Source organism: Peromyscus leucopus, chromosome 2 (assembly GCF_004664715.2).
Source record: "Peromyscus leucopus breed LL Stock chromosome 2, UCI_PerLeu_2.1, whole genome shotgun sequence".
Lineage (NCBI taxonomy): Eukaryota > Metazoa > Chordata > Mammalia > Rodentia > Cricetidae > Peromyscus > Peromyscus leucopus.
The window spans coordinates 117,396,968-117,424,625 of NC_051064.1; the positions used below are offsets into that span (position 1 = coordinate 117,396,968).

Below are 27,658 nucleotides of genomic sequence, written 5' to 3' on the forward strand. Positions count from 1 at the left end.
GAATTCAGGACTGTTGAAGATTTTATAGACCAATAAATGATCTAACATGTTCCACTTCAGGTGTTTTTATTTATTTATATTTATTTATTTATTTATTGGTTTTTCAAGACAGAGTTTCTCTGTGTAGCTTTGTGCCTTTCCTGGAACTTGCTTTGGAGACCAGGCTGGCCTCAAACTCACAGAGATCCGCCTGCCTCTGCCTCCCGAGTGCTAGAATTAAAGGCATGCGCCACCACCGCCCGGCTTTTTTCTTTTTTAATTAAGAAAATTTTTTCATTCATTTTACATACCAATCAAAGATCCCCCTCTTCCCTCGTCCTACCTCCCCAGCCTCCCCCGCAACCTACCCTCCACTCCCCACCCCCACAAGGGAAGGCCTCCCATGGGGAGACACATCCAGTAGAGGCAAGTCCAAGCCTTTCCCCCTGCCTCAAGGCTGCAGGAGGTGTCCCACCATAGGTAGTGGGCTCCAAAAAGCCCCCTCATGCACCAGGGATGGATTCTGATCCTACCGCCAGGGGGACCCCCCCAAACAGATCAAGCTACACGACTATCTTGCCATGCAGAGGGCCTAGTCCAGTCCCATGCAGGCTCCATAGCCATTGATCCAACTTTCATGAGTTCCCACTAGTTTGGTTTGATCATCTCTGCAGGTTTCCCCATCATGATCCTGATGCACTTGCTCATAGAATCCCTCCTCTCTCTCTTTGACTGGACTCCTGGAGCTCTGTGGATCTCTGCATCTGCCTCCATCAGTCATTGGAGAAAAGTTCTGTGATGACAGTTAGGGTATTCACTGGTCTGATAACTGGGGCAAAACAGTTCAGTTCAGGTCCCCTCTCCACTATTTCTAGTAGTCCAAGCTGGGGTCATCCTTGGGGATTCCTGGCAACTTCCCTAGCACCAGGTTTCTCTCTATCCCCATGATGTCTCCCTCTATAATGGTACTTCTCTCATTGCTTTCCCACTCCATCCCTGTTCCAGCTCTGCCATCCCATTCCCTCATGTTCTCAGCCCCATCCCCTAACCTCCATTGCCCACCCCTCCACTTCAGGATTTTTAATTCATTCATTCATTTTATTTTATGTGGATGGGTGTTTTGTTACTCTATCACCAAGCTAACCTCCCAGCCACAAAAAAAAAAAAAAAAAAAAAAAATGTTGCTGTATCAGTTCTGCCAACTATTTAATTTTCAGTTTCCTTGAAAATTAAACAGCCCGAAGATTAGAAGTAATATAAGCAGTGGCCATCAGTAAAATATAAACAGAAATATGACAATGATGGCTAATATAGAGCTAAGTTTCTTTCACTATGTCACAGTTGGGAGGCAAGGCTAAGACAGTCTATGTATTCCACTAGGCTGGCCTCAAACTTTCAATTCTCCTGCCTCAACTGAGACTTTAGGCATGTACCACCACATCTAGTTTCCTCCTATCATGATTTAATCCTCACCAAGAGCCCTATAAGATCTACAAGCTGTTGTTACTCCAGGCAAGCACACACACCTACAGTCCTAGTACTTAGGAGACTGATCAAGGAGAATGCTGAGGTTGAAGCCAGCCCAGGTAAAACCTTGTCCCAAAAAGAAAATTAAGCCTCGTGTGGTAGCTCGTACTTGTTACCCAGAATTTGAGAGGTAGAAGCAGGAGGATCAGGAGCTCAAGGTTATCCTTAGTTATACAAGTTTTGAGACCAGCCTGGGCTACTTGAGACCATGTTTCAACAGGGGCAGAAGGTGCCTGGAGAAACAGCTCAACAGTTAAGAGTACTTCCTGCTTTTCCAGGACTCAAGTTCAGTTTGGGAAGGTTTACAACTACCTGTAACTCCAGCTCCATAAGATCCAACGCCCTCGTCCAGCCTCTGAGAGCACCCCCAAACACATGGCATGCATTCACATACTCTCTGTCTCTCACACAAAGAAAGAGAGAGAGAAAGATGCTTGCTGTCACACCAATGAACTGAGTTGGCTCCCAGGATCCACAGTGAGAGAACAAATTCCCACAAGCTGTCAGTCCTCTGACTTCCGTAAGTGCCACAGCACACGCCACCTCCACTCACACAATACATACACAGCTATGACAGATGGAGAACACTCCTGATTCTATGAACCCTACTTGTGACCTCTTACTTATGGCCATGCATATCACCCCAAAGCCGGGGAGTGCTTCCCGCCATGGAAAGGTCCAAGACAGGGAACAACGTGGAAAGGACATAAGGAGAGGGTAAGCTCAAGTTAGTCATGGTAACACAAATCCCCGCACTCAGGAGGCAGAGGCAGGCAGATCTCTGTGAGTTCAAGACCAGCCTGGGCTACAAATTGAGTTCCAGGACAGCCAGGGCTACACAGAGAAACTCTGTCTCAAAAAAAAAAAAAAAAACCAAAAAAGGATAGGCTCATCAACAAAAAATGCCAATCAAGATAAAGGTGCAGAAAGCAGATACATGCAGGCCCTAGAAAGGAATACTCAGTGTGGGCTAGCCTGAGATCAAGACTACAAAACGAACTATGAGGCAAAGCCACGGGAAGAAGAGGAGGGAAGGAGGGGGAGGAAGGAGACAGAGGGAGGAAGAGGAAGAAGAGAAAGGAGAATTAACGATGAGCTAAATGACAATAACATTTTATCTTTATCGGTATACACCCGGATTATTCAGGGAATTATAATAGCTTGTGAACCTTAGCGATGCCACAGCTAGGACGCAAGAGAGCCAGGAGAAATCAAGAACAAACACCCTAAAGTTTTGTTTCTCTGTGTGTGTGTGTGTGTGCTATGGAGCATGACGCACAGAAACGGGTTCTCTCCTCCCACCATCAAACTCGGGTCCATCAGGCTTGGTGGCAAGTGCCTTTTCCCGCTGGACCACCTCGCCAGCCCTTGTTATATTTATTCTTTTGAGACAGAGTCTCACTGTTGCCCAGGCTGGCCTGGAACTCACAGCACTCCTCCTGCTTCCACCTCCCAAGCATTAGCATTCCAGGCATGAACCACATTTGGCTCCTAATAAGAAAACTCCTTTCTGCCAAACGGTAATTTAAGACAAAGGCAAGCCTGTCTTGCTGTGAAACTTTTACCTTTATATTCTAACCCATTTCTTTACATACACAGATTATAAATTTCTAGAAACTCAATGTCTTTTTTACAAAAAATATATAATATTTTTGTGATCTACTAAAAGAATGGGTAAATGAACATCACCATCACTAAGTCATGTGACAGAATACTAAATCCTGTTTATTTCCACCTGAAGAAAACTTTTTCAAACAGTGTCATTACATTGAGTCTAGCCTAGAAATTCATATAGAATCCAGTTTTACCTTGAACTCACAATTCTCCTGCATCAGCTTCTAGACTGCTGGGATTTTAGGAGTATGCAAGCATGCCTGGCTCTGACTAAATTTATGATTTTAATTTCTTTCTTAAATTAAGAATTAAATTTTCTTAACTAGCATGAATACTGTAGTTATGAACAGCAAAGATAATCAGTAAGAAAAAACACTAGCCAGGTGTTGGTGGCGCATGCCTTTAATCCCAGCACTTAGGAGGCAGAGCCAGGTAGTTCCCTGTGAAGGGGGAGGGGGAGGAAGGGGGAAAGGGGAAGGGGGAAGGGAAGAGGAAAGGAAAGGGAAGAGGAGAGGAAAGGAAAGGAAAGGGAAGAGGAAAGGGAAGAAGAAAGGGAAGAGGAAAGGGAAGAGAAGAGGAAAGGAAAGAGGAAAGAGAAGAGGAAAGGGAAAGGGAAAGGGAAGGGAAGGGAGGGAAAGGAAAGGAAGGCAGGCAAGCAGAGGATGTGTGCCTGTAATATCAGCACTCACAGAGAAGCAGGAGGACCCAGAGTTCAAGGGTATCCACAGCTACACAGTAAATTCAAGGCTAGCCTGGTTACATGAGACAGTGGTGCCTTTAGAAAAAAAAATTACTAATGATACAGGAATATTGGAGTGTCTTTTGAAAGTCATTTCACAGCCTTCTCAGATCTCAGCTTGACTTCAGGGATTGGTATCCCAAGAAACCTGGCAACCACCAAGCCACCTCGAGACAGCAGTTTTCAGATTGTCTTAAAAATTCAAACAATTAGGAAATTAGAGAAACAGCTCAGTGGTTAAGAGCACTGGCTGCTCTTCCAGAGGTCCTGAGTTCAATTCTCAGAAACCACATGGTGGCTCATAACTGTCTGTAACGGGATCTGATTCCCTCTTGTGGTGTGCATGAAGACAAGTCACTCGTATACATAAAATAAATATTTTAAAAAATTCAAACAATTAAATTCTCAGATAGAGAAGGTGAGGTTTCTTTTTTTAGATTTATTTATTTTTATGTGTTATGAGTATTTTGCCTGAATATATTTAAATGCACTGTGTGCATGTCTGGCACCAAGGGAGGCCAGGAAGGGGTGCTAGATCAGCAAAATTGGAGTTATAGATGTCAGAGCTGCCTGGGATCTGTGAACCAAGCTCAGGTCCTCCACAAGAGCAGAAACTTCTTAACTGCTGAGCCATCTCTTCAGTCCCTGAGGGTGAGTTTCAGAGGGAAATTTAGTATAAATTCATGGGAGGGGATGGGGGGTTAAGAAGGATGAAAGGAGAGCAGGAGCGAGCAGAGCTCCTATATAGCAGGAGTGGTCCCAGGATATAGGGTACCACTGAAGCACCTAGTCTGGGAGCATTTTAAAGAATTTATGGCAGAAGTGGGCGTGGGGGAGAATGGGACAGGGGACGAACTGGTCATCATCAGTCCAGATGAACTCTTTCCAGTTCAGTCACAATCATCTACAGCTCTAGGCAGATGTGCAGGAGAAAACAGGAGCCAGGATTGTGTGCCCTTTCTGGCCTCCAGCAGGGAATGGAACTGCTACTTTGGGGTTCCTTCCCTACCTGACCAGTTTCTATCTCCTGTCATAATTGGCGAGTCCAGAGCAGTAGCTCACACCTGTAACCTAGAATCCCAGCTCCTACAGAGACAACAAAAAAAGATGCTACCAACAACTACTCTTAGGCAGAAGCAGGCAGATCTCTGTGAGTTTGAGACCAGTCTGGACTACAGAGTGAGTCCAACCAAGGCTACAAAAATTTGTTTAAAAAAAAGGGGTGGGGTGGGGAGGCTAAAGCAATGGCTCAGACACACCAGAAGCACTCAGGAGGCAGAGGCAGGGGAATCTCTGAGTTTAAGGCCAGACTGGTCCAAGATGGCCAGGGCTACACAGGGAAACCCTGTCTCTAAAAACAAACAAAAAACCAGAGTACTTCATGCTCTTGCATAAGACCAAGTTCAAGTCCCAGCACCACATGGTGGCTCACAACCATCCTTAACTCCAGTTCCAGGAGATTCTTTGCCTTCTTCTGACCTCTAAAGGCACTAGACATACATGTGTTGCATAGACGTGCATGCAGGTGAAACATCCCCACATACAAAATAAAATAATTAAGTCTTAAAAAAAATTTGAAACTAGGCAGTGGTGGTGCACATCTTTAATGCCAGCACTTGAGAGGCAGAGGCAGGCAGATCTCTGAGTTCAAGGCCAGTTTGGTCCACAGAGAGAGAGAGTTCCAGGACAGACAGGGCTACACAGAGAAAGCTTGTCAAATAAAAAACAACAACAAAAACAAAAACAAAAAACTCTAAATCAAATCATAGAAAAAGCAGGGAATGAACTCTATTAGAATTTGGTATCAATTCTAGGGCTGAAGGGATGGCTCAGTGGTTAAGAGCACTGGCTACTCTTCTAGAGGTCCTGAGTTCAATTCCCAGCAACCACATGGTAGCTCACCATGGGATCTGATAAACTCTTCTGGCATGTGGGGACATGCAGACAGAGTACTCAGACCTAAAAAAATACATAAATAAATAAAATTAAGAAAAAAATATCAATTCTAAAACTACAAAGTTACTTTCAAGATTATTGGCACGTGCCTGTAATCCCAGCACTTGAGAGACACAGGCAGTTCTCTGAATTCAAGCCTGCCTCATCTACAGAATTCCAGGCTAGCCAGGGAACTTGAGACTCTTAAAAAAAAAGGAAGGGAGGAGGGAGGGAGGGAGGAAGGAAGGAAAGAAAGAAGAAAAGGAAGACTTAAATAAGTACATAAATCAGGATGAGAGGCTAGATTTAGACACAAAGTAGCCAAGAATTTATATTCCAAACTTTAAAAGATTTCCAATGGAACTCAGAAGCCATAGGATCTGTAGGCAAAGGGCAGCTGTGTCACTGCCTGAGTGTTCATATTTATGAAGACTCTTAGCCAAAAACATCAGCTGGGAAAGCGGCAGCAGGACTTGGCATGAGTGACCCCTGAGGATCTGGTCTAGCAATGCCAAACTGTGGCACAGACATGCCCTCATTCACTTGTTCCACTAGTTGCTGATAATCCACACCATGTATTATGAGAATTCCTTCCCTGAGAAACAAGGTCTACCCCTCCCCCTAACAACCAACCAAATTCCACTAAAGTTCACTCCAGGAAGCCAATCAGTTTATTTCTGGAGTGGGGGTACCCTTACAGGGCACAGAGGTGACATCAAAGTGACACGGGAAAGTCCTCACCCAGCAAGGATGACTGCTTCCCAATAGCCTAGATGGAGCCCTTCTCCATTCGCCCTTCCTCCCCAGACCACAGACAGACAGAGAAGAATTGCACACGAATGGTTGAGAGAGCCTAGAATCCTAGATGGAGTCCAGTCACCCTCCCCATCTCCCTTCTTCTTAGAGACTGTCACCAGTCCCCAGGTCCTACCTACAGTAAGTTTATCTAACGAAGACGGTGGCCATTTTGCTTGGAGGATAGTGTTCTACAATGTCCTTTCCTTCTGATGGGAGAAGCACATTCTCCACACCCAACAGTTTCCTATTTCAGCAGTTATACCCAATCTTTCCACCTCAACTGCTCTGTCCCTGCTAGTTCTTTCTCACCAGCTTGATGAGCACTCTGTTTCCTGGACAACAAAAATGCCTTTAATCTTTTACCTCTCCCTTCCACAGGCAAACTTCCAGAAAGATTTAATGCCTCTCTTTCTTATCTCCCACTCCTCCTCGGTGACTCTGCACAAGGCTGTGGCCTGCATGCTTCTAATTCCAATGGACAAGTTTCCATTCTTTTCTTAACAAAGCTAGCCATTCTTTCCTCTCAAATATGCTGTCCTGACCACTCTCCCACTACTGCACTTCTCTGGAATCTCATGCTCATGCTCAGCCCAGTGGGGATTTCCACCTTTGCCTAAATGCTCTAAAAAGTCAGTGTTCCTCAGGGCTCAGGACTTAAGCCCAAATCTCTTCCAACTGTAGATTCACCCTGATAATCCAACACACTTTGAGATATCAAATATCTCTTTGCCAAAGACCACCTAATCTATTCTTTTTTTTAAATTTACTTATTTTTATTTTATGTGCATTGGTGTTTTGCCTGCGTGTATGTCTGTGTGAGGGTACCAGAACCCCTGGAACTGGAGTTACAGACAGTCTTGAGCTACTATGTGGGTGTTGAGAATTGAACCATGACCTCTGGAAAAGCAGCCAGTGCTCTTTTCCATCTCCCCAGCCCCTCTAATCCATCCCTACATACTCCATACTCCTACATACACATCTGCAACAGCCTCCAAAAATACATATGTAAGGGCTCTTCAAATTCATCATGTCCAAGGCTGAAGTCTTCATCTCTAAGGCCAGCTTAAGGCTTTTGTGAGACCTAGACAATTTTACCTTTTGAATCTCTTTTTCCATTTTAAAAAAAGAAAGAAAATTATATGTGTGTGTGTGTGTGTGTGTGTGTGTGTGTGTGTGTGTGTGTGTGTATGTGTGTGTTAGAAATAGAGACAAGTTTATTACAGAAAACCAGGACAGGTCTGAAACAGAAAAGTCAAGAAAATATTCCCGTGCCTTCACTGGTAAACAGACAACTGTAATATGGGCTGTACACATGCCTATATAACTTTTTTCTTTCTTATTTTAAAAGGAATTAAAAGTCAGCCTTGGCTACACAATGAGAGTCTGCCTCTGAGTACTGGGACTAACAGAATGTACCACCACACCTGGGTGTTGGGGTATTTTTGTTTGTTTGTTTTGGGGGTTTTGTTGTTGTTGTTTTTGGTTTTTTGAGACTGAGTTTCTCTGTGTAGCTTTCAAGCCTGTCCTAGAATTAACTTGTAGACTGGACTAGCTTCCAACTCACAGAGATCCGCCTGCCTCTGCCTCCTTGGTGCTGGGATTAAAGGCATGCACCACAACCTGCCTGAGGGTGCATGCCTTTAACAGGGATAATATCCCTGTTAAATGTGTAACAATTATGCGATAAGACATCTAGTAGCAGAGTTCAAGTCTAGCCTGAGCAACTTAGTAAGATCACATCTCAAAGTACAAGGTGAAAAAAAGGACTGGAGATACAGCTCAGTACAGAGCAGTGGTTCCCAACCTTCCTAATGCTTCAATCCTTTAATACAGTCCCCTTTGTTGTAGGAACCCACAACCATAAAATTATTTTTGTTGCTACTTTATAACTCTAATTTTGCTACTGTTATGATTTATAAATGTAAATAGTTTTGGAGGTAGAGGTTTGCCAAAGGGATTGCAGGCTGAGAACCCCTGGTATAGAGCATATTAAAGGACCTATTTTGCCGGGCAGTGGTGGTGCACCCTGCACTCGGGAGGCAGAGCCAGGCGGATCTCAGTGAGTTTGAACTAACCTGGTCTACAGAGCAAGATCTAGGACAGGCACCAAAACTACACAGAGAAACCCTGTCTCGAAAAACAGAAAAACAAACAAACAAAAAAGCACCTATAATTAATGTCAGGCTTGGTGGTACATGCCTTTAATCCCAGCAAAGGTAGGAAGATGTCTGAGTTTGAGGCCAGCCTGGTCTACAATGTGAGCTCCAGGACTACAACAGAGAAACCCTGCCTCAAAAAAAAAAAAAAAAAAAAAAAAAAAAAATCAACAACAAGCCGGGCAGTGGACTAGCTCACACCTTTAACCCCAGTCAGCTCTCAGGAGGCAGAGGCAGAGTCAGGTGGATCTCTATAAGTTCGAAGCCAGACTGGTCTACAGAGTTCCAGGACTGCTAGGACTACACAGAAAAACCCTGTCTCAAAAAAAAAAAAAAACCAAAAAGAAAAAGGAAAAATTCAACAACAAAAAAAGGACCTGGAGTTGGGAGAGGACCAGTAGCACACAGGAAAGGAAAGAGGGGATTGAGAACATGACACAGGGGGCTGGCTGGAGAGATGGCTCAGCGGTTAAGAGCACTGACTGCTCTTCCAGAGGACCTGGGTTCAATTCCCCGCACCCACAGGGCAGCTCACAACTGTCTGAAACTCCAGGTCCAGGGGATCTGACACCTTCACACAAAACATACATACAGGCAAAACACCAAAGAACATAAAATTAAAAAACAAAAAGAACATGACAAAGAATCTACTACTACTGTAGAAAATACTCATTCTAAAAAGAATCAAGCCAGGATTGATGGTGCAGGCCTGGAACCTCACATCACATTTGGGAGGTAGAAGTAAGAGGGCCAGAAGATCAAGGTTGCCCTTGGCTATATTAAGTTTGAGGCCAGTGTGGGCTTTATGAGATGCTGTCTCAAAACAAAAAAGCCTAAAAACAAATTAAATAATAAATCTCTTTCTGTATTTGGTAGTTCTAAATTTTTCCCATGGGATTCAGAAGGTGCCTAAGTATATGATTATAAGCAGAAAGATAGGGGCTAGGAATCAGATATTAGCAGTTTTCCATTCTCATTTAGGAGTGAATTTTAATAAAAATGAAGAAATACAAAATCTTAATGCAAATCAAAGTTTCAGTAGAGCTGAGTTTAGTGACACACACCTTTGATCTTAGCACTCAGGAGGCAGAGGCAGGTGGATCTCTGTGAGTTGAGGCCATCCTGGGCCACAAGTGAGACCCCCATCTTAAAAAAAAAAAAAAGTTAGCTGGGCGGTGGTGGCACACACCTTTAATCCCAGGCACCAAAACAACACAGAGAAAACCTGTCTAGAAACAACCAAAAAAAAAAAAAAGTTCTCAGGAATCAAATTTCAGAACTCCGTAAGAGTGAGAAATAGCCCTGTGCAATTCTTCTGTACAAGGCCATCGTCATTCTTACTTTCTGAAAACATGTGACTGTCTTATTGACAACAATTAAATGGTATCTGTAGGCCATGGTGGAATGCTTTTGAAGCTGACCGAGACAGATGTTATTTATCGCTGGGACTCCTGTTGTGCGTCTGTAAGCTTGCTGCTGCATACGCTGAGCTGGGCCCGCAAGAGGGCTAACAAGTGAAGGCTCTGGCCAAGTCTGATGACCTGAGTTTGATCCTAAGAACCCACAGGGTGACTCCCACAGTTGCCGTCTGACCTCTACATATGTACCAGGCACACATGTACAAGTGTGACCATACACATGTATGCTCGCACATGCACAAAAATATATGAATAAAAAAAAAAAAGCACATTGAGCTACTTTCATTAAACCAATAGTTTTGTTATGTTTAAAGTAATCATATGGTCACATGCTTAAATCTGGATAGCAGAACTTAAGCAATTAATGAAGTACATAAATATCTCCTTAATATACTGATTAGAAAACATGAAAACAATAAAATTAACGATTAAAAAGAACGAAAGCATCTTTTGGGCCCCTTAAGTTTATCACAGGCCCTGTGACTAAGATGCTTATTTATGTCCCCCATCAAATGCCTTCCTTCCTGCTTCCTATCTCAGTAAACGGTATCATCTCCTTTGCCTCTGTCAGAGTCTTTCTATCTTACTGTATAGAAATATATTAAACATACTAATATTTAATGTCATCTTAATATATATTTGCTGCTTTTTCCTATTCCCACTTTCCTGACACACAAGTTCAGCCCACATCCTTTGTTGTCTTGCTATTTCCACCTTCTTTTTGTGTGTGTTTTTTGTGTTTTTGAGACAGGGTTTCTCTGTGTAGCCCTGGCTGTCCTGAACCTCACTCTGTAGACCAGGCTGGTCTTGAACTCACAGAGATCCCCCTGCCTCTGCCTCCTGAGTGCTGGGATTAAAGGTGTGTGGCACCATGCCTGGCACTGCTTCCACCTTCTTACTGGCTTTTCCACATCATTCCTCATTCAAACGGAGTTTCTGCGCCACTGTATACCTCCTACCCCTACTTAAGACTTCAAAGAGGTAGCGATAACTCAGCGGTTAAGAGCACTTGCTGCTATTCTAGCAGAGCAGAGTTCAGTTCCCAACACCCACATCAGGCAGCACAGAGCCGCCTGTAACTCCAGCTCCAAGGATCTGATGCTCTCTTCTGGCTTTGGTGGGCACACATATACCTGTGACTATCCACACACCACAAACATATATATATATTAAAAACAAAACAAAGAAACTTCAAAAATCCTCAGTAGCCTTAGAATAAAACCCAGACTCCCACAACATGGCTTACAAGGAGGCCTTTCACTCTGGGACTGTACACAGCTGTCTGACCCACCCACCATCTCTCTCTACCTGCCAGCTTCCCACATCTCCACCTGACCAACTCAGCAAACACCTTTCCAGAGCTGCCTCAGTCTGCGGCCAGGCTTCCCTCAGGCTGCTCCACTAAACTCTCTCTTACTCCTTTCACCGAGATAACCTTTCAGAACCATCAGAAGCTAATTTAGCATGCCCTTCAAATTTCAGCCATTCGCAGCCTCTAAACTGTGAAGCCATTTAAGGCACTCCTGGGACAACTTGAAAACTGTTCTAGAGGATTAAAGATCACATAACAGATTCTTTTGGAAGAACAAAAAAACAACACTCAACACAAAAAGCAAGAGGCTGGTGCTGGAGGGATGGCTCAGAAGTTAGGAGCACTTGTTGCTCTTGTAGAGACCCAGGTTCTATTTCCAATGCCCACTATCATACAAAAGTACTTTTAAATGCTTGCTGAATACACAAATGGCTAAATTCAGTTATATATTCCCATTTTCCTTCCAAACATTTCTCAGAAAGTTTGATGAGAAAAACTTGGGCTGGTCAGCACTTGCCACCAAACTTGGCAATCTAAATTTAATCCCTGAAATCCACATGGTAAAATGAGAAAAATCAACTCTCAGAAGTTATCCTCTGACCTCCACACATGTATGGCATGCATGCCCATACATATACACACATACTTGGAGAGACAGAGTCAAATAAAAACATGTGCAATAATTTTTTTAAAAAAGCCAGGTGTGGTAGAGCACACCTTTAATCCCAATACTCAGGAGGCAGGGGCATGTAAATCTCTGAGTTCAGTCAGACCAGCCAAGGCTGGTCGTGATCTTGTCTTGAAAAAAAAAAAAAAAAGAAAGAAAAGAAAAAGCCAGGAGGTGGTGTGGTACGCCTTTGATCCCAGCACTTAGAAGGCAGAAGAAGCAGGCATATCTCTGTGAGTTCGAGGCCAGTCTGGTTTACAGAGCTAGTTCCAGGATAGTTAAGGCTACACAAAGATACCCAGTCTAGAAAAAACAAAAGAAGAAAGTTGTGCAAAACAATGCAAGACCCTGTCATGGTGAGAAGTTGATTACTAGAAGAAACAATAATAGCTATGGGACTCTAGTACTTTTTTTGTTTGTTTGTTTTTTGTTTTTTGTTTTTCGAGACACAGTTTCTCTATGTAGCTTTGCGCCTTTCCTGGAACTCACTTGGTAGTCCAGGCTGGCCTGGAACTCTCAGAGATCCGCCTGCCTCTGCCTCCCGAGTGCTGGGATTAAAGGCGTGCGCCACCACCGCCCGGCTACTCTAGTACTTTCTAAGCCATGATAAAACCATGTTTGTTGGCAGGCACCTGTAATCCAGCATCCAGGAGGTAGAGGAAGGAGGATTAAAAGTTTATGGCTGGGGCTAGACCACTGGCTATTCTTCCAGAGGACCAGAGTTCAAGTCCCAGCACCCACATTAGGCAGGTCATAGATGTCTATAACTCCTATTCTAAGGGATCTGATACCCTCTTCTGGCCTCTGCAGGCACCAGGTACACACATGATGCACAGACATACATGCCAGCAAAACACCCATACATATATAAATAAATAAGCGGTTTTTGGTTTGGTTTTTTGCTTGTTTGTTTGTTTGGCTTTTCAAGACAGGGTTTCTCTGTGAAACAGTCCTGGCTGTCCTAAAACTCACTCTATAGACCAGGTTGGCCTCAAACTCACAGAGATCTGCCTGCCTCTGCCTCTCAAGTACTGGTATGTAGAACTAGGGGAACACTCCTCCACTGTTGGTGGGAGTGCAAACTTGTACAGCCACTTTAGAAATCAGTATGGCAGTTTCTCAGAAAATTGGGAATCAGTCTTCCTCAAGACCCAGCTATACTACTCTTGAGCATATTCCCAAGGAATGCTCAACCATACCACAAGGACACATGCTCAACTATGTTCATAGCAGTATTATTCATAATAGCCAGAACCTGGAAACAACCTAGATGCCCCTCAACTAAAGAATGGATAAAGAAAATGTGGTACATATACACAATGGAATACTACTCAGCAGTAAAAAACAATGACATCATGAAATTTGCAGGCAAATGGATGGAACTAGAAAATATCATCCTGAATGAGATAACCGCAGACTCAGAAGGACAAACATGGTATGAACTCACTCATAAGCGGATGCTAGATATAAAGCAAAGGATAGCCAGACACAATCCACAGCTCCAGAGAAGCTAGCTAACAAGGAGGACACACATAAGAGGGACACATAGATAGCCCAGTGAAGGAAAAATAGATGAGACCTACATGAGCAAACTGGGGGTGGGGAGGGGGTGGGGTGGTAATGGAGGGCAAGGAATGAGGGATGAGAACATAAGGGAATGGGAGGTCCTAGCTGGAACAGGGACAGAGTGGGAGAGCAAGGAAAGAGATACCATGATAAATGAAGACATCATGGGAATAGGGAGAAACAGAGTGCTAGGAATGTTCCCAGGAATCCACAAGGGAATTGTTCCAAGAATCCCTACCTTAAACTACTAGCAATAGTCGAGAGGGTACCTGAACTGGCCTACTCCCATAATCAGATTAGTGACTACCCTAACTGTCATCATAGACCCTTCATCCAGTGACTGATGCAGAGATCCATGGCCAGGCACCAGGCCAAGCTCCAGGGATCCAATCGATGAGAAAGAGGAGGGAGTCTATGAGCAAGGGAAATCAAGATCATGATGGAAAAATATATAGAAATGGCCAGCCAAACTAGTAGAAACCCATGAACTGTGGACCAATAGCTGTGTAGCCCCCATGGAACTGGACTAGGCCCTCTGGATAGGTGAGACAGTTGTTTGAACTGTTTGGGGGGTCCCCAGGCAGTGGGATCAGGATCCATCCCTGGTTCATGAGCAGACTTTTTGGAGCCCACTGCCTATGGTGGGACACTTTGCGCAGCCTTGCTGCAGGGAGGAAGGGCTTGGACCTGCCTCAACTGAATGTACCAGGCTCTGCTAACTCCCCATGGGAGACCTTGACTTGGAGGAGGTGGGTATGGGGATGGGTTGGGGGGGAAGGCTGGGGGATGGGAGGAGGGAGGAGAGGGAGATCTGTGGTTGATATGTAAAATGAATAGAAAATTTCTTAATAATAACAATTTTTTTTTAAAAAAAAAAAAAAGGCATGTGCCACCATTGCATCTCTTAATAAAAGTTCTGACAGAGTTCAAGGCCACCCTGAGCCTACATGAAACAACTATCTCAAAAAAGAAAGAAAGGAAGAAAGGAAGGAAGGAAGGAAGGAAGAAAGAAAGAGAGAGAGAGAGAAAGAGAGAAAGAAAGAAAACAAAACAAAAAGCCATATACAGTATCTGATCAATGTTACAACCTTCCTCCTCGACACATTTATTTAGGAATCTGAACCACTTTAGATCTGGTACCCACACAGTTATAAACAAGGAAAGACTCAAGCAGACTTCCCAGCAGATCACACAGAAGCTAGGGATAAGCTGTTCACTCTGCTATGAAGGAATCCAAGGCAAAAGAACTGGGTACATACACACACATACACACACACAACCAGGCCAGTTGTACTTATGACTTACATGTTGACTGCTATCCAGACAGGGTGGTCGGTTGATTAACTGAGTCAAAGGTTTCCGAAAAGGAGACAGGAAACACTGGGTCTCATTACTAGACTTTCGTTTCTTAGGAGTCTAGGAGAGAAACCAGAAAGTTACATTGCAACACCTGGACAGCCCCAGAGACCACCCTTGAGTGCTTATTAGAGACAGGAGTCCTGCTGAGCACGAGTAGTCCCAGGTATCTGAGAGACTGAGGGAAGCTAGCAGCATTGCTCAGTTGTTGAGTTTTTGTCTAGCAAATATAAAAACCAGTACTAGCAGGCATGGAAAAAAAAGTGCCAGCAAGATATGGTGGCACACACCTGTAATCCCAGCATTTGGGCAATGGAGGCAAGAGGATCAGGAGTTCAAGTCCACCCTTGGCTACATAGCAACTTTGAGGCCAGCCTGAGCTACATGAGATCCTGGATCAACAAAAAACAAAAGTAGTTAATTTCAGGCACCACTCTAAACTTTTTTTTAAATGAAATTCCTTTAATTAATCTATTTTTTTAAAGATTTATTTATTTATTATGTATACAGGATGTATGACTGCAGGCCAGAGGAGGGCACCAGATCTCATTAAGTGGTTGTGAACCACCATATGGTTGCTGGGAATTGAACTCAGGACCTCTGGAAGAGCAGTCAGTGCTCTTAACCTCTGAGCCATCTCTCCAGCGCTAATTTATCTATTTTTATTTTATGTGCATTGGTGTTTTGCCTGTGTGTATGTCTGTGTGAGGGTATCAGAACTCCTGGAACTGGAATTACAGTCTTGAGCTGCCATGTGGATGCTGGGAATTGAACCCAGGTCCTCTAGAAAAGCAGCCAGTATTCTTTTTTTTTTTTTCTTTGGGGGGGGGGGAGTTCGAGACAATGTTTCTCTGTGTAGCTTTGGTGCCTGTCCTGGATCTAGCTCTGTAGACCAGGCTAGCCTCAAACTCAGAGATCGCCTGGCAGCCAGTGTTCTTAACCGCTGAGCTATCTCTCCAACCCCCACACTGAACTCTTAACATGTATATCATATATGACTATCACAGCAATCCTAAAATATTATGTTTGCTAGGCTCAGCTACCTCAGGAGGCAGAAGCACGTGGATCTCTGTGAGTCTGAGGCCAGGCTGGACTAGGAAGTTCGACCCTGTCTCAAAACAAACAAACAAACAAACAAAAAACAACCAGTACTTTCAGTTGTAACACCCAAGTAGAGCTCCATTCATTATTCACCTGCAGAGAATGCTGCCCCTAGTTCAACTCTGAGATTTTTGTGAATGGTGAGAGAGAACCGTTGTTTCTCTCTCACAGGTAGCAAAGCAGCAATGCTAATGAGCCCCCGGGCAGGCATGGTGGTTTACTCTGAAGGTGAAAGGGGGAAGCTCACAGTTTTAAGTCACTGCTAGCTACACCATGAATTTGAGGCCGGGCTCAGCTATATGAGACCCTGTCGCAAAAGGTGGGGGAGAGGGAGGTGTCTGAAAACAGCTACACAAGTATGGACTTGGCTCAAAGCCTGATGACCTGAGTTCAATCCCTAAACCCACACAGTGGAAGGAGATAACTGACTCTTCTCTAAATGTCATAGCATATACACTCTCCCCAAAAGAAGTTTAAAAAAAGAAGTCAACCCCAAGCTATCAGGCAAGAGCACAATTGTGCCAGTGCATCAAGCTGACTGAATCCATGATGATTCTACAAGGCACACCTGAAACAGTTTCCAGGCCGCCTTCTCTTCACGTGCCTTTACCCATCCACAGACCCTAACAAAAAGAAGTGCCTTCTAGGACAGGTATAGTGGCCCACACCATTCATCCCAGACTTAGTAGGCTGTGACAGATGGATCTCTGAGTCCAAGGCCAGACTAGTCTACACATAGTGAGTTCAAGGTCAGCCAGAAAGCTACATAATATAGAACTCCTGTCTCAAAAGGATAAAAAAAATAAATAAATTTTTAAAAAAGAAGTGCCAGCCAGGCATGGTGGCACATGTCTTTAATCCATGCACTTGGGAGGCAGAGGCAGGGGGATCTCTAAATTCAGAGGCTAGCCTGGTCTATAGAGCAAGTTCCAGGGGCAGCCAGTGATATCAGAGAAATCCTGTCTTTAAAAAAAAAGGGGGGGGGGGTTCCCACATCCCAGGCCTGCCTGAATGCACTATATAGTCTAGGGAAGCACACAGAATACAGGTGTGCACCACACCCACTTTCTGCAGTATTTGGGACCCAACATAACTCATTCCTTGGTTTTAATATACCCCTCCCATGAAGAAAACCGAGGCTATATTAGTTTCTAGTGAACCTACCTGAAGGACAGCGATTTTATTAATCTTATTCAATGCCTAGTACATTGTAATTGTAAGTTTTCATTAATTAATAAGTGCCAGATGTGCTGATGCATACCTGTGACTTCAGGAGGTCTGGGGAGGCAGACCACAGACCACAGTCTGAGCTACCTGGTGAAACCCGGTCTCCAAAAAAAAAAAAAAAAAAAAAAAGCCACTAAATGTATGAAAGATACTTTTTTAAGATGACTATGAACCACAGAAACCAGCTCCAGACTCCTTTCCTGTCCAGACAGCCCTGTATCCCCATTTTCCCTATTCCCTTGAAAACTCACTACTGTCTCAGGCTGCCAGTCTTCATCATCAGAAGATCTGCCTTCTGGTTTCCTCCTGGCCAACTGGCTGGGAGCTAAGCTCCTCCTCTGTAAGGTAGAACAGTGAGTGAGTACCTGCAGAGATCCTGCAGCAAAGGCCCCTCAAGTCTGCTTAAAGTCACACTTACCATCCTGGGCCCAGAAGCATCAGATGTCAAGTATTCATCAGCTAAATTAAAAGCACCCAGCAACCGACAATGCAGGACCAAGCCATGCTAGAGAGGGGAGCTGCTAGATCATTGAAAAGAAAGTCTAAAGAGTCGTCATGGGTGGAGGAGACGCAATCAGGGGCTGGAACTTGAGTCTAAACCAGGAATGTCGGTCGCCAGTTATTCAAGGCTCAAGAAATCCAAAGTGCAAGTCCAAGTCCAGGCTTGCACTAGAATGGGAGAGCAGGCAGATAAAGTTGCAGATAAACGTCCCTAGCTGGGCTGCCTCCCTGAGGGTTATCACTAGCCGCGAGAAAAGTAGAGGCTTTAGTACGAAGGCGAGGCGCCTGAATCCTTAAGAGGGGGATGGGAATTTACCAGCGCTGGACTGATGCCCAACCTCCATCTGAGGGAGGTCAAGTAGGGACCCAGGAAAGACGTGAGGGAAGTTAAACAGGAACGCGGGGAGGGCCAGTAAAAGGTTCAGGTTGGGAGGAGGAGAATCTTAGAAAATGCTAGAGAGCGTCTCCGGTATCTTGCCCTTAACCTTCTTCCTCTTCCCGAAGCGCGCGTTAACAGCCTCCAGGCAGTGTCAATCGAACCTCCCGCCACTCTGCCGCCAAATTCCCCTATTGGCTGCGTTCAGTGATCTTGGCGCTCGACGTTCCCGCCTGAAGGAAGGGGCGGGCCTAGGGCTGAGGCTGCTAAGGGTCTTGGATTTCCGCTTAGAGGTTCAACCGATTTTCTAGGAGGCGTGGCTCAGCCCGATGGGTGCCACGGGCAGGTGACAGGATTCCTGCTTGCAGGGTTGTCAGCCTTCCTGGCTGCTGAATTTGGCTCAAGCAGGTGAACCAAATGTATGGTTTGCGCCGAACTAGCGTGCGGAGGACTCGCTACCTGAACTAGATTAGGAAAGGCGGCACATTTCTGGGAATTTGGTCCGGGCTCTTAGAGCCGTGAGTGTCTTTCCTATGCAGACCTGGAGCAGAAGTCGGAGCTGGAGGTAGGCAAGGCCAGAGGCCAATCGAGGGAGCTTTGATGCTGGGCTGAGATGCCTTGAAATAAGCCACCGTTTCCTGGGGCGGAGTTGTGATTTTCAAATTGGACATAATCACCCATTCTCTCAAAACCTGTTTCCCTTTATCTAAATAATATTATATATAGTACCTCCCCTACAGGGTTATTCTCAGACGCGAATTAAAATGTGCAAAGTGGCGGAGTCTGTTGGTGCATGCCTTTAATCCTAGCACTCACGAAGCAGAGGCAGGAGGATCTCTATGAGGCTAGCCTGGTCTACAGAGTGAGCTCCAGGACATCGAGGGTTCTGTAAAAGATCCTGTCTCAAAGAAAAAAAAAGTGTACAAAGTACTTCACACAGTCCCATGCATCACCTAAATGCTCACTAACCTTGAAAGCATACCCATGACAATGACATTTACCACTGTCTACTTGAATCTTCTTAGCTATGATAATCCATTTAATGTCCTCAGCTATAAGGTAGGTTTATTGTCCCCATTTGTTTTGTTGTGAGGGTTGGTTGGTTGGTTGGTTGGGGGAGGGGCTAGGACTGTAGCTCAGTGGTAAGTACTCATTTAGCAAGCATGAGGCCATAGGTTCAGTTCCCATCACTGCTAACATTTGTTGTTGATTAAGACAAGGTCTTGCTATGTAACCCAGTTAGCCTTAAACTTAGAATCCTCTATCACCAGCCTGTCTGGCAGGAATGAGGATATACTAAAGAGATGCGTTGTATCCCTTCTTTGGCTTTTAGACTGTGGAAACAATGAAATGAAATTTGAATCTCCCTAGGCATCTCTTACTGAGAGCAGAGGAGGCTGTGAGCAACTAAAAGAAGCAAAAACACATCACAAAAAGAAAAGTTAACTTCATTGCCATGAGTTTGAAACCAGCCTGGGCCACACCTATCTCAAAAGGAGGGAAGGGAGGCTGTGTAGAGGTGTAAAAAAGCACTTGTCACACAAGCCTGATGGCCTGAGTTCAATCCCCATAACACATACAAAGATGGAAGGAGAGAATTGAAGCCACAAAAATTGTCCTCTGACCTCCACATGTACAACATGGCACATGTGCACCCTCATACAAACATGTACACACACACACACTTAACAGAAAACATATTTTTCTTTTTCTTTCTTTCTTTCTTCCTTTCTTCCTTCCTTCCTTCCTTCCTTCCTTCCTTCCTTCCTTTCTTTTTTGTTTTTGGAGACAGGGTTTCGCTGTGTAGTTTTTTTGGTAGACCAGGCTGGCCTCAAACTCACAGAGAACGGCCTGGCTCTGCCTCCCCAGTGCTGGGATTAAAGGCGTGCGCCACCTCCTGGCTTGAAAACCTATTTTTAAAGGAAAGAACTCTCCCTAGTCCTAGAAAACGTATATTCTCTTTTATTATCCTGTCTGTCCCCTGATTTCTTTTTTTATTGGTTTGTTTTGCTTTGCTTCTTTTGAGACAAGTCTCATGTGTCCAAGGCTAAGCCTCAAACTTCTAATCCTCCTGCGTCCATTTCCCAGTGCTAAGATTACAGCCCTGAGCCACCAGGCTCAGTGTCCCTGGTTTTTAACCCTTTATCCATGACTTCTCCACCCCTAAAGGGTAAAGAAGTTGATTAGCAAGCTAGACTCTGGTTTCTCCAGTCTTTAGCCATTGGATTAACTTGTGGTATTTGTATTCAACCTATTGCGTCTTTTACTTGAAGAGAGAAAGAACCATCTGGTGTGGGATTCCTCTCAGAAGAGAGGGCTCAACAGTGTGTGGGTAACAGTGACAACATCCTTTTCACAGGGACATTTTGGAGCCAGGGGTTTGTTTGTTGTTGTTTTGGTTTACATTGGCTTTTGTTTTGGTCTTGAGAGGTATAGACATCTTACTGTGTAGCCTCATGTGATCTAGAACTCATTGAGATCCTCCTGTCTCAGCCTCCTGTATGACCTAGGATCATAGACCTTCGAAATCATGCCCAGAGCTATGGAAGAGGCAGAACAGAAAGACAGGAAAATTATGGAAACATGATAAATGAAAAGAGCCCCCCACCCTGGAATCTGGTTGAATCTTCTCACTAGCTAAGAATCAAAAATTCCAGCTAGGAGGCTGGAGAGAGATTTAGAGGACCGCTTTCAAATCCCAGCACTACACAGTAGCTCACAACCATCTGTAACTCCAGTTCCAGGGGATCCAGTACCTTCTTTGGCCTCCATAGGCACCAGGCACATATGTGGTACACAGACAGCTATGCAGGCAAAACATAAATTTAAATTATTTTTTTTTAATTTTAAAAAGAAGCCAGTTGGTGGTGGCACATTCCTTTAATTCCAATACTCAGGAGGCAGAAAGAAGCAAGCAGATCTCTCAGTTCAAGGCCAGCCTGGTCTACAGAGCAAGTTGCAGGACAGCCAGGGCTACACAGAGAAACCTTGGCTCAAAAAACAAAAACAAAACAAAACAAAAAATTAAAAAGAATTCCAGCTAGCTTGTAGGGTTTGCCGCCCAAGAATGAGGACCTGAGGTTGGAAAGATTGCTCAGTGGTTAAGTATGCTTCCTGCTATTCCAGAGGACTCAATTCAATTCTCACTATGTACCTCTGACTGGTCAGGAATTCAGAGAATTGCCTGCCTCTGCCTCCCACGCTGAGAGATAAGAAAGGCTTGTGTTAGGTATGGGAGAATGTGTACAAACAGAGGGCACACATAGAAGACCACCTGCAAGCAGGAAGACTCTGTCAAAGGAGCCTTGTCTCTTCTTGAGTATTACAGGTTTTAAGGGTCTCTAGAGGGGTCTTTCCCAATTTCAGATTGATTGGTTTTTTTTTTTTTTTTTAGGGGGGGTTTGTTTTGTTTTGTTTGTTTTTCGAGACAGGGTTTCTCTGTGTAGTTTTGGTGCCTGTCCTGGATCTTGCTCTGTCAACCAGGCTGGCCTCAAACTCACAGAGATCCGCCTGGCTCTGCCTCCCAAGTGCTGGGATTAAAGGCGTGCGCCACCACTGCCCAGCAGATTGATCGGGTTTTAACGAAGACAGGAAGACCAATAGGTCTACAACTGTGGAGTAAAGGCATCCTGGTCTTGAATTTGTTGGACTGATCCACAAGCCAGAGTCCCTACAGTCAGAGAAAAAACTTGCCAGGCCTTTGTTTTAAGCTTCCAGGTTTTTATCTTAGGTCAGGAGAATGAAGAAACAACCTTGAAAATTCTCCATCTTGATTATCTAGTCCTGGCTCTGTTCCCTGTCTGCCGATCATGGAATCTATGTTACTCCTAGTTCCTCACTGGAGTTAAAGGTGGCTTTCAACCCCAAAAGAAAACTGACCCTTCCTCTCCTAGCAGCCACCAGCTTTCAATAACTCTCTCTTATAAGAGTGTAATGGTCAGGCTGGAGGGATGGCTCAGCACTTAAGAGCATGTACAGCTCTTCCAGAAGAGTCCAGCTCCCAGCACCCATGCTGGATGGCTGACAACTGCTGTAACTCTACCAGAACCTCCAGGGTGTCTGATGCCTCTAGCCTTCTTCAGCACCCACACTCACATGCACGTAGATACACAGACACACAGATATACACATAATGTAAAATAAAACCATGAGGCTTAGAGAGACAGCTCGATTGTCAAGAGCACTAGTTTCTCTTGCAGAGGACTCAGGTTCAGTTCCCAGCACCCACATGGTGGCACTCACAGCAGGCATGCACATGGTGCACATACATACACCCAGGCAAAAGAATGTTAGACTCTAGTTTCTCCTCAGGCCTCTTCACAGATACTGACAGACTCCCTACTGGGTCGCTGTCTACAAGGCCCAAACTAGCAGACTTGATAAAAACTCACTTCAAAGGGGTGCCATATCCTGTTCTCCACCCTCTTTCTTGCTTCCTGCCTCTAGCCTGGAAATCTGAGAGCCTAGCTATAGCCTCCTGCTGTGAGCCTCCTCCGCTCTCACAAGGTAGAAGAGGAGGGTCTCCAGGCCCTGGAGAGACGGCTCTGTGGTTAAGAGCACTTGCTGCTCTTGCAGTGGAACCAGGTTCAGCTCCCAACACCCACATGGCAGCTCAAAAGCATCTGTAACTCCAGTTGTAGGGGTGCCCGGCACTCACATGGTATACAGGCATACATTCAGACAAGCACTCATATACATAAAAATAAAATCTTGGAAAAAAGAGGCTCCCTCCTCTGCCCTGTTGCTCTGATTCTGTTCAGAGACCCCACCATTTCTCTGGTGCTGAGGCCTGAACTCTCCTCTACCATGCTATTGTCCCTCTGACTATGGTGTTGTTAATCCCAGTGATTCGAGGAGAAAGACCACTGACCCAAATCATCATGACCAAATTAATTAAAGCAAGCAATTAATTAAAGCAAAATTGTTTGCTTATTTGTTTCTGTGTGTGTGTGTTTGCTTCCCCCCACCCACCCAGGGTTTCTCTGTGTAGCTTTGTGCCTTTCCTGAATCTCACTCTGTAGCCCAGGCTGGCCTCGAACTCACAAAGATCCGCCTGCCTCTGCCTCCCGAATGCTGGGATTAAAGGCATGCACCACCACCGCCCCACAGTATGTGTTTGCTTTTAATTCATGTACTGTCTCTTCCTAAAAGCAGGGTTCAAGAGGTCAGCCTTGGATGTGAGGAAGACAAGGTTTTTATAGCTTAGGGGTAGGGGTTTCCAAATGGGGGATTTGATAGGCAAAATAGGCAGGGTTCAAGAGCAGAACATAAGCATAACAAGTTAGTCATAATGACCCCCTGAAACAAAGGCATGGTCACAAGGAGGTCATAACAAGGTAGTCATAACAACCTTTTGAAATAAAGATAGGGTTGCAAATGGTTATAATAACTTTTTTAAACAAAGACACGGTTGCCAGTTCTCTGGAACAGGCAGCACAGAACCATTTGTAGTTAAGGTTACAGGTGGGGCATAGTCTAATCCTTGAGAAACAGGTTTAATCATAAACAGGAATGAGCCTAGTTTGTCTTTACTATAAGATAGATGGCTTTTAAGCCTAAGATGGAGGCAGGCTGGTTCATCAGTGTTAATAACTCTTCTAATAAATTCCTTAGGGACTGGAGAGATGTCTCAGCACTGAAGAGCACTGACTGCTCTTCCAGAGGACCTCGGTTTGATTCCCAGCACCCACATGACAATGGACAGCTGTCTGTAACTACAGTTCCAAGAGATCTGAACTCTTCTGGTTTCCTCAGGGACCAGGCATGCACATAGTACATAATCATACATTCATGCAGGCAAACACACATAAAATAATTTTTTAAAAATTCAAATAAACTCCTTAGTCTCCAGTAGTCTGTCTGGCGTCTGTTTGAATCCTGTCCTCCCTTTCCTTCCATCCACACCACACTCAGAACCTCCTTCCACTACGTGGGTCCTGGGGATCAAACTTGGGCTTAGCGGCAAGTCCCTTTACCTGCCTTTATCTTGTCATCCTGGATTGTTTCTTTTTCAGTGTTGAGTTTTGAATATTCTTGTGTGTGTACAGGTACACTTATATGTGTAGGTGTGTAGGCAAATGTGTGTACAGGTGTCTGGAAGGCAGAGGACAACACTGGATTGTAGCAGGCTTTCTTTTGGGCCACTAACTAGCTCCTAAATCATGACATAGAGACTTATTAGTTAGACTGCTCGGCCTTAGCTTATGCTCATCTCTGGTTCAGCTTTTTATTAGACCAATCAGGTGCCTGAGGCAGGCACACATCTTCACATAGTTAAACAAATGCTGTGGTAATATTTTATTTGTGCTATAACAAATAAAACATTTGGGGATCAGAGGGCAGAACCAGTCACTAGATTAGACATAGAGGCTAGACAACGGTGGCACACATGCCTTTAATCTTATAACTCAGGAGGCAGAGATCTGTCTGGATCTCTGTGAGTTCAAGGCCACACTGGAAACAGAGCCAAGCAGTGGTGGCATACACCTTTAATCCCAGTACTTGAGATCTTTGCTTGGGAAGAACACACCTTTAATCCCAGGAAGGGATGGCAGGAAGCAGAAAGGTATATAAGGTGTGAGAACCAGGAACTAGAGGCTTTTAAGCAGTTCAACTAAGACCCTTTTGGGTAAGGACTCAGAGGCTTTCAGTCTGAGGAAACAGAATCAGCTGAGGAGTTGGCGACGGTGAGGTTGGCTGTGGTTTGTTGTTTCTCTGATCTTTCAGCTTTCACCCCAATATCTGACTCTGAATTTTTTATTAAAAAGACCATTTAAGATTCATGTTACAAAATGCAGTTTAAATGAATGCAGCATAAACAAATGTAACACACCTTTATATAGTTAAAGTAATATTCCACAACATAAACAAATGTAACACATCTTTAGGTAGTTAAAGTCATATTCTACAACATTCTCCCCTTTTTGTCTAAATAAAAAAGAAAGGTTTTAAGTTTAATATAATAAAACTATATACAATAAGAACAATTATCAGGTAACAATTACATTTACAATATCCAATCCATTTGTATTTGACAAATTCAGAGAAAATACTCCATTATTTATCCCATCTTGGTGAGTCCAAAGTTTTGTACCTAATTTACCTTCTCTTATAATTAAGGAAAACTAACTTTAACTATCTGGTCTTCAACTCCATCAAGACCCCAGAAGGTTATTTTATTACCTGAATAAAAAGGAAGTGCAGTGCAAGACACTTCCAAAACTATAGAAATGACAGAGACATCTGACTGCCTGGACAGTCACCCAAGATTCCTCTGCAACATTGGGGCACCCATCTTCTGCCTACAGGTCTAGAATATCTGGCAGGCTTTTCTATGAATCAGGATATTTGATAGACTATTCTCCCTTGTTTTGGCAAAGTTCAGCAGGTGCTTTCCTTTGTGTCCTGCATGTCCAGTTTGGACACTATACTGTCAGCAGTCGAGGCAAGGACAGTTTCATGTCCAAATGGCTAGCTTTGCCACATTGAAAGCAAACTCCATATGGAGGTTCTTCAATGCCCATCATCCTTTCTGAAGTAAATTGGTGCTACCAAGAGCAGATGTGTCTCACTGTCATGAAAAGCCTTAGGTTATTAAACATCTTAAATTTCATATTCTGTAGGTCTCTGAAGCATTTGAAGTGCATCTATCTAAAATATATCTTTTTAACCTTGAAAATACAATATGACAAGTTTAATTACTAGAGATGACTACTAACCTACATTTCTTAATTATACATAATATTTTTAAATGAACTGCATAAGCACAACACCTCAAACAAAAGTAGAAACGTACATATAGTATAACAAAATAACTTTAAATTTGTATCAATATATCAAAATCCATACCAATGTAAAATATTTGAGGTTAATAGTTGTCTTTTTATCCTATATGCCTATATCCCCACTAAATGATGACAAATATCCATAACCCATCGAATGACCAAAAACCACCACCCCACCTCTAGGGAATGTGGGCGTTGTGTTCTCTAGACTGCTTCCTATTGCCTGAGGGAGACAGCATCTTTAGGGGATCCTGAAAAAATTGACACAATAGTCAAGTCCTGGGAAAACTAGTTGTAACATTTGTTGTCCAATCTCTGAACTGTTGCCATGCAGAGAGATCAGTATATACAGAACCTGTCTTATGGTTTTTCTTGGTTTATTTCTTTATGTCTATAACTAAGATTTTCAGGAGGTCTCCCCCATCAAACCTGATGTCTATTAACCTTGAAGGAATCCACAGCCTTTTGTTTCCTCTCCCCCAACACATTATCTGAATTCCATTTGAAAGTTAAGGTATTTCTAAAGTATCTAGGCTGGTTTAATTCAGCAATCCCTTTTACAGTCCCATGTCTCTCAGCAGCTGTCAGCATTCAAAAAAAATTCAAAGTCAACACAACACTGTACAGGACCCAGACTCCCTGTGTATTTCCCATCTTTATGTAGCTTTTTTCTTTTCTTTTTTTTTTGGGGGGGGGTGGGGGCGCAGTTCAAGACAGGGTTTCTCTGTAGCTTTGGAGCCTGTCCCGGACTAGCTCTGTAGACCAGGCTGGCCTCAAACTCACAGAAATCCACCTGCCTCTGCTTCCTGAGTGCTAGAATTACAGGCATGCGCCGCCACCGCCACCACCACCTGGCTTGTGTAGCTTTTTTCTTATGTATCACTTTGTTCTCTCTTTAAAGACTCTACTGATTAATTTTAAACTATTTTTTCCTATGACTGTCTAACTCATTTTTTTTTTCTTAAGCCTACGTACTTTTTTTTTTTTTTTTTTTTTTTGGTTTTTCGAGACAGGGTTTCTCTGTGTAGCTTTGCGCCTTTCCTGGATCTTGCTCTGTAGACCAGGCTGGCCTCAAACTCACAGAGATCCACCTGCCTCTGCCTCGTGAGTGCTTGGATTAAATGGGTGTGCCACCACCGCCCGGCCTGCCTACGCACATTTTTAAACATACTGTAACTTGTTTAGAAGTTTTTTCCCATCTGGACCCGTCTTTACTGAGTGTCTCTAGCCTTTTCTGACCTCATGAGCCAGATCTTAAACTGCTAAACAGCTTTGTGCTGGCAGCTTGCTCCACCCTGCTCAGGTCTATGAAAGCCAAGCTTTACAACCCTTGAGCCTGGCTGAGAGCTACACTCAACTGGAAGCTGTTTCTAACCGCCCCAGCTCTAGGAAGCTGGTACCTGCACTGTGGCAGGCATTTTTGCCTAGCTTTTTGTTTCTATTTAATGTGCTACTCAAGTGCTCACTGTATGGCAGAGTCTATTAAAGGAGGTATATCCATTTTGTTTTGTTTTGTTTTTCAACTTTCTTAGGCCTTATGTGGAAATTTGGGCCCCACATTGGAATGCCAAATGTAACAGGCTTTCTTTTGAGTCACCAACC

General features: G+C 44.0%; 1 protein-coding gene across 1 annotated transcript in view; it reads right to left on the reverse strand.

The window, feature by feature from the left end:
* The window catches only part of Rad54l (RAD54 like), a 34,841-nt gene extending 16,309 nt beyond the window's left edge, over positions 1–18,532 (reverse strand). The window contains exons 1-3 of the mRNA XM_028889417.2: positions 17,814–18,532; positions 17,647–17,733; positions 15,017–15,127 (exon numbers count right to left, since the gene is read on the reverse strand). Of these exons, the coding sequence (XP_028745250.1) occupies positions 15,017–15,127; positions 17,647–17,733; positions 17,814–17,816 (201 nt within the window). The 5' untranslated portion in view covers positions 17,817–18,532. The remainder of the gene's footprint in view (positions 1–15,016; positions 15,128–17,646; positions 17,734–17,813) is intronic.
* Between the last annotated feature and the right edge of the window lie 9,126 nt (positions 18,533–27,658).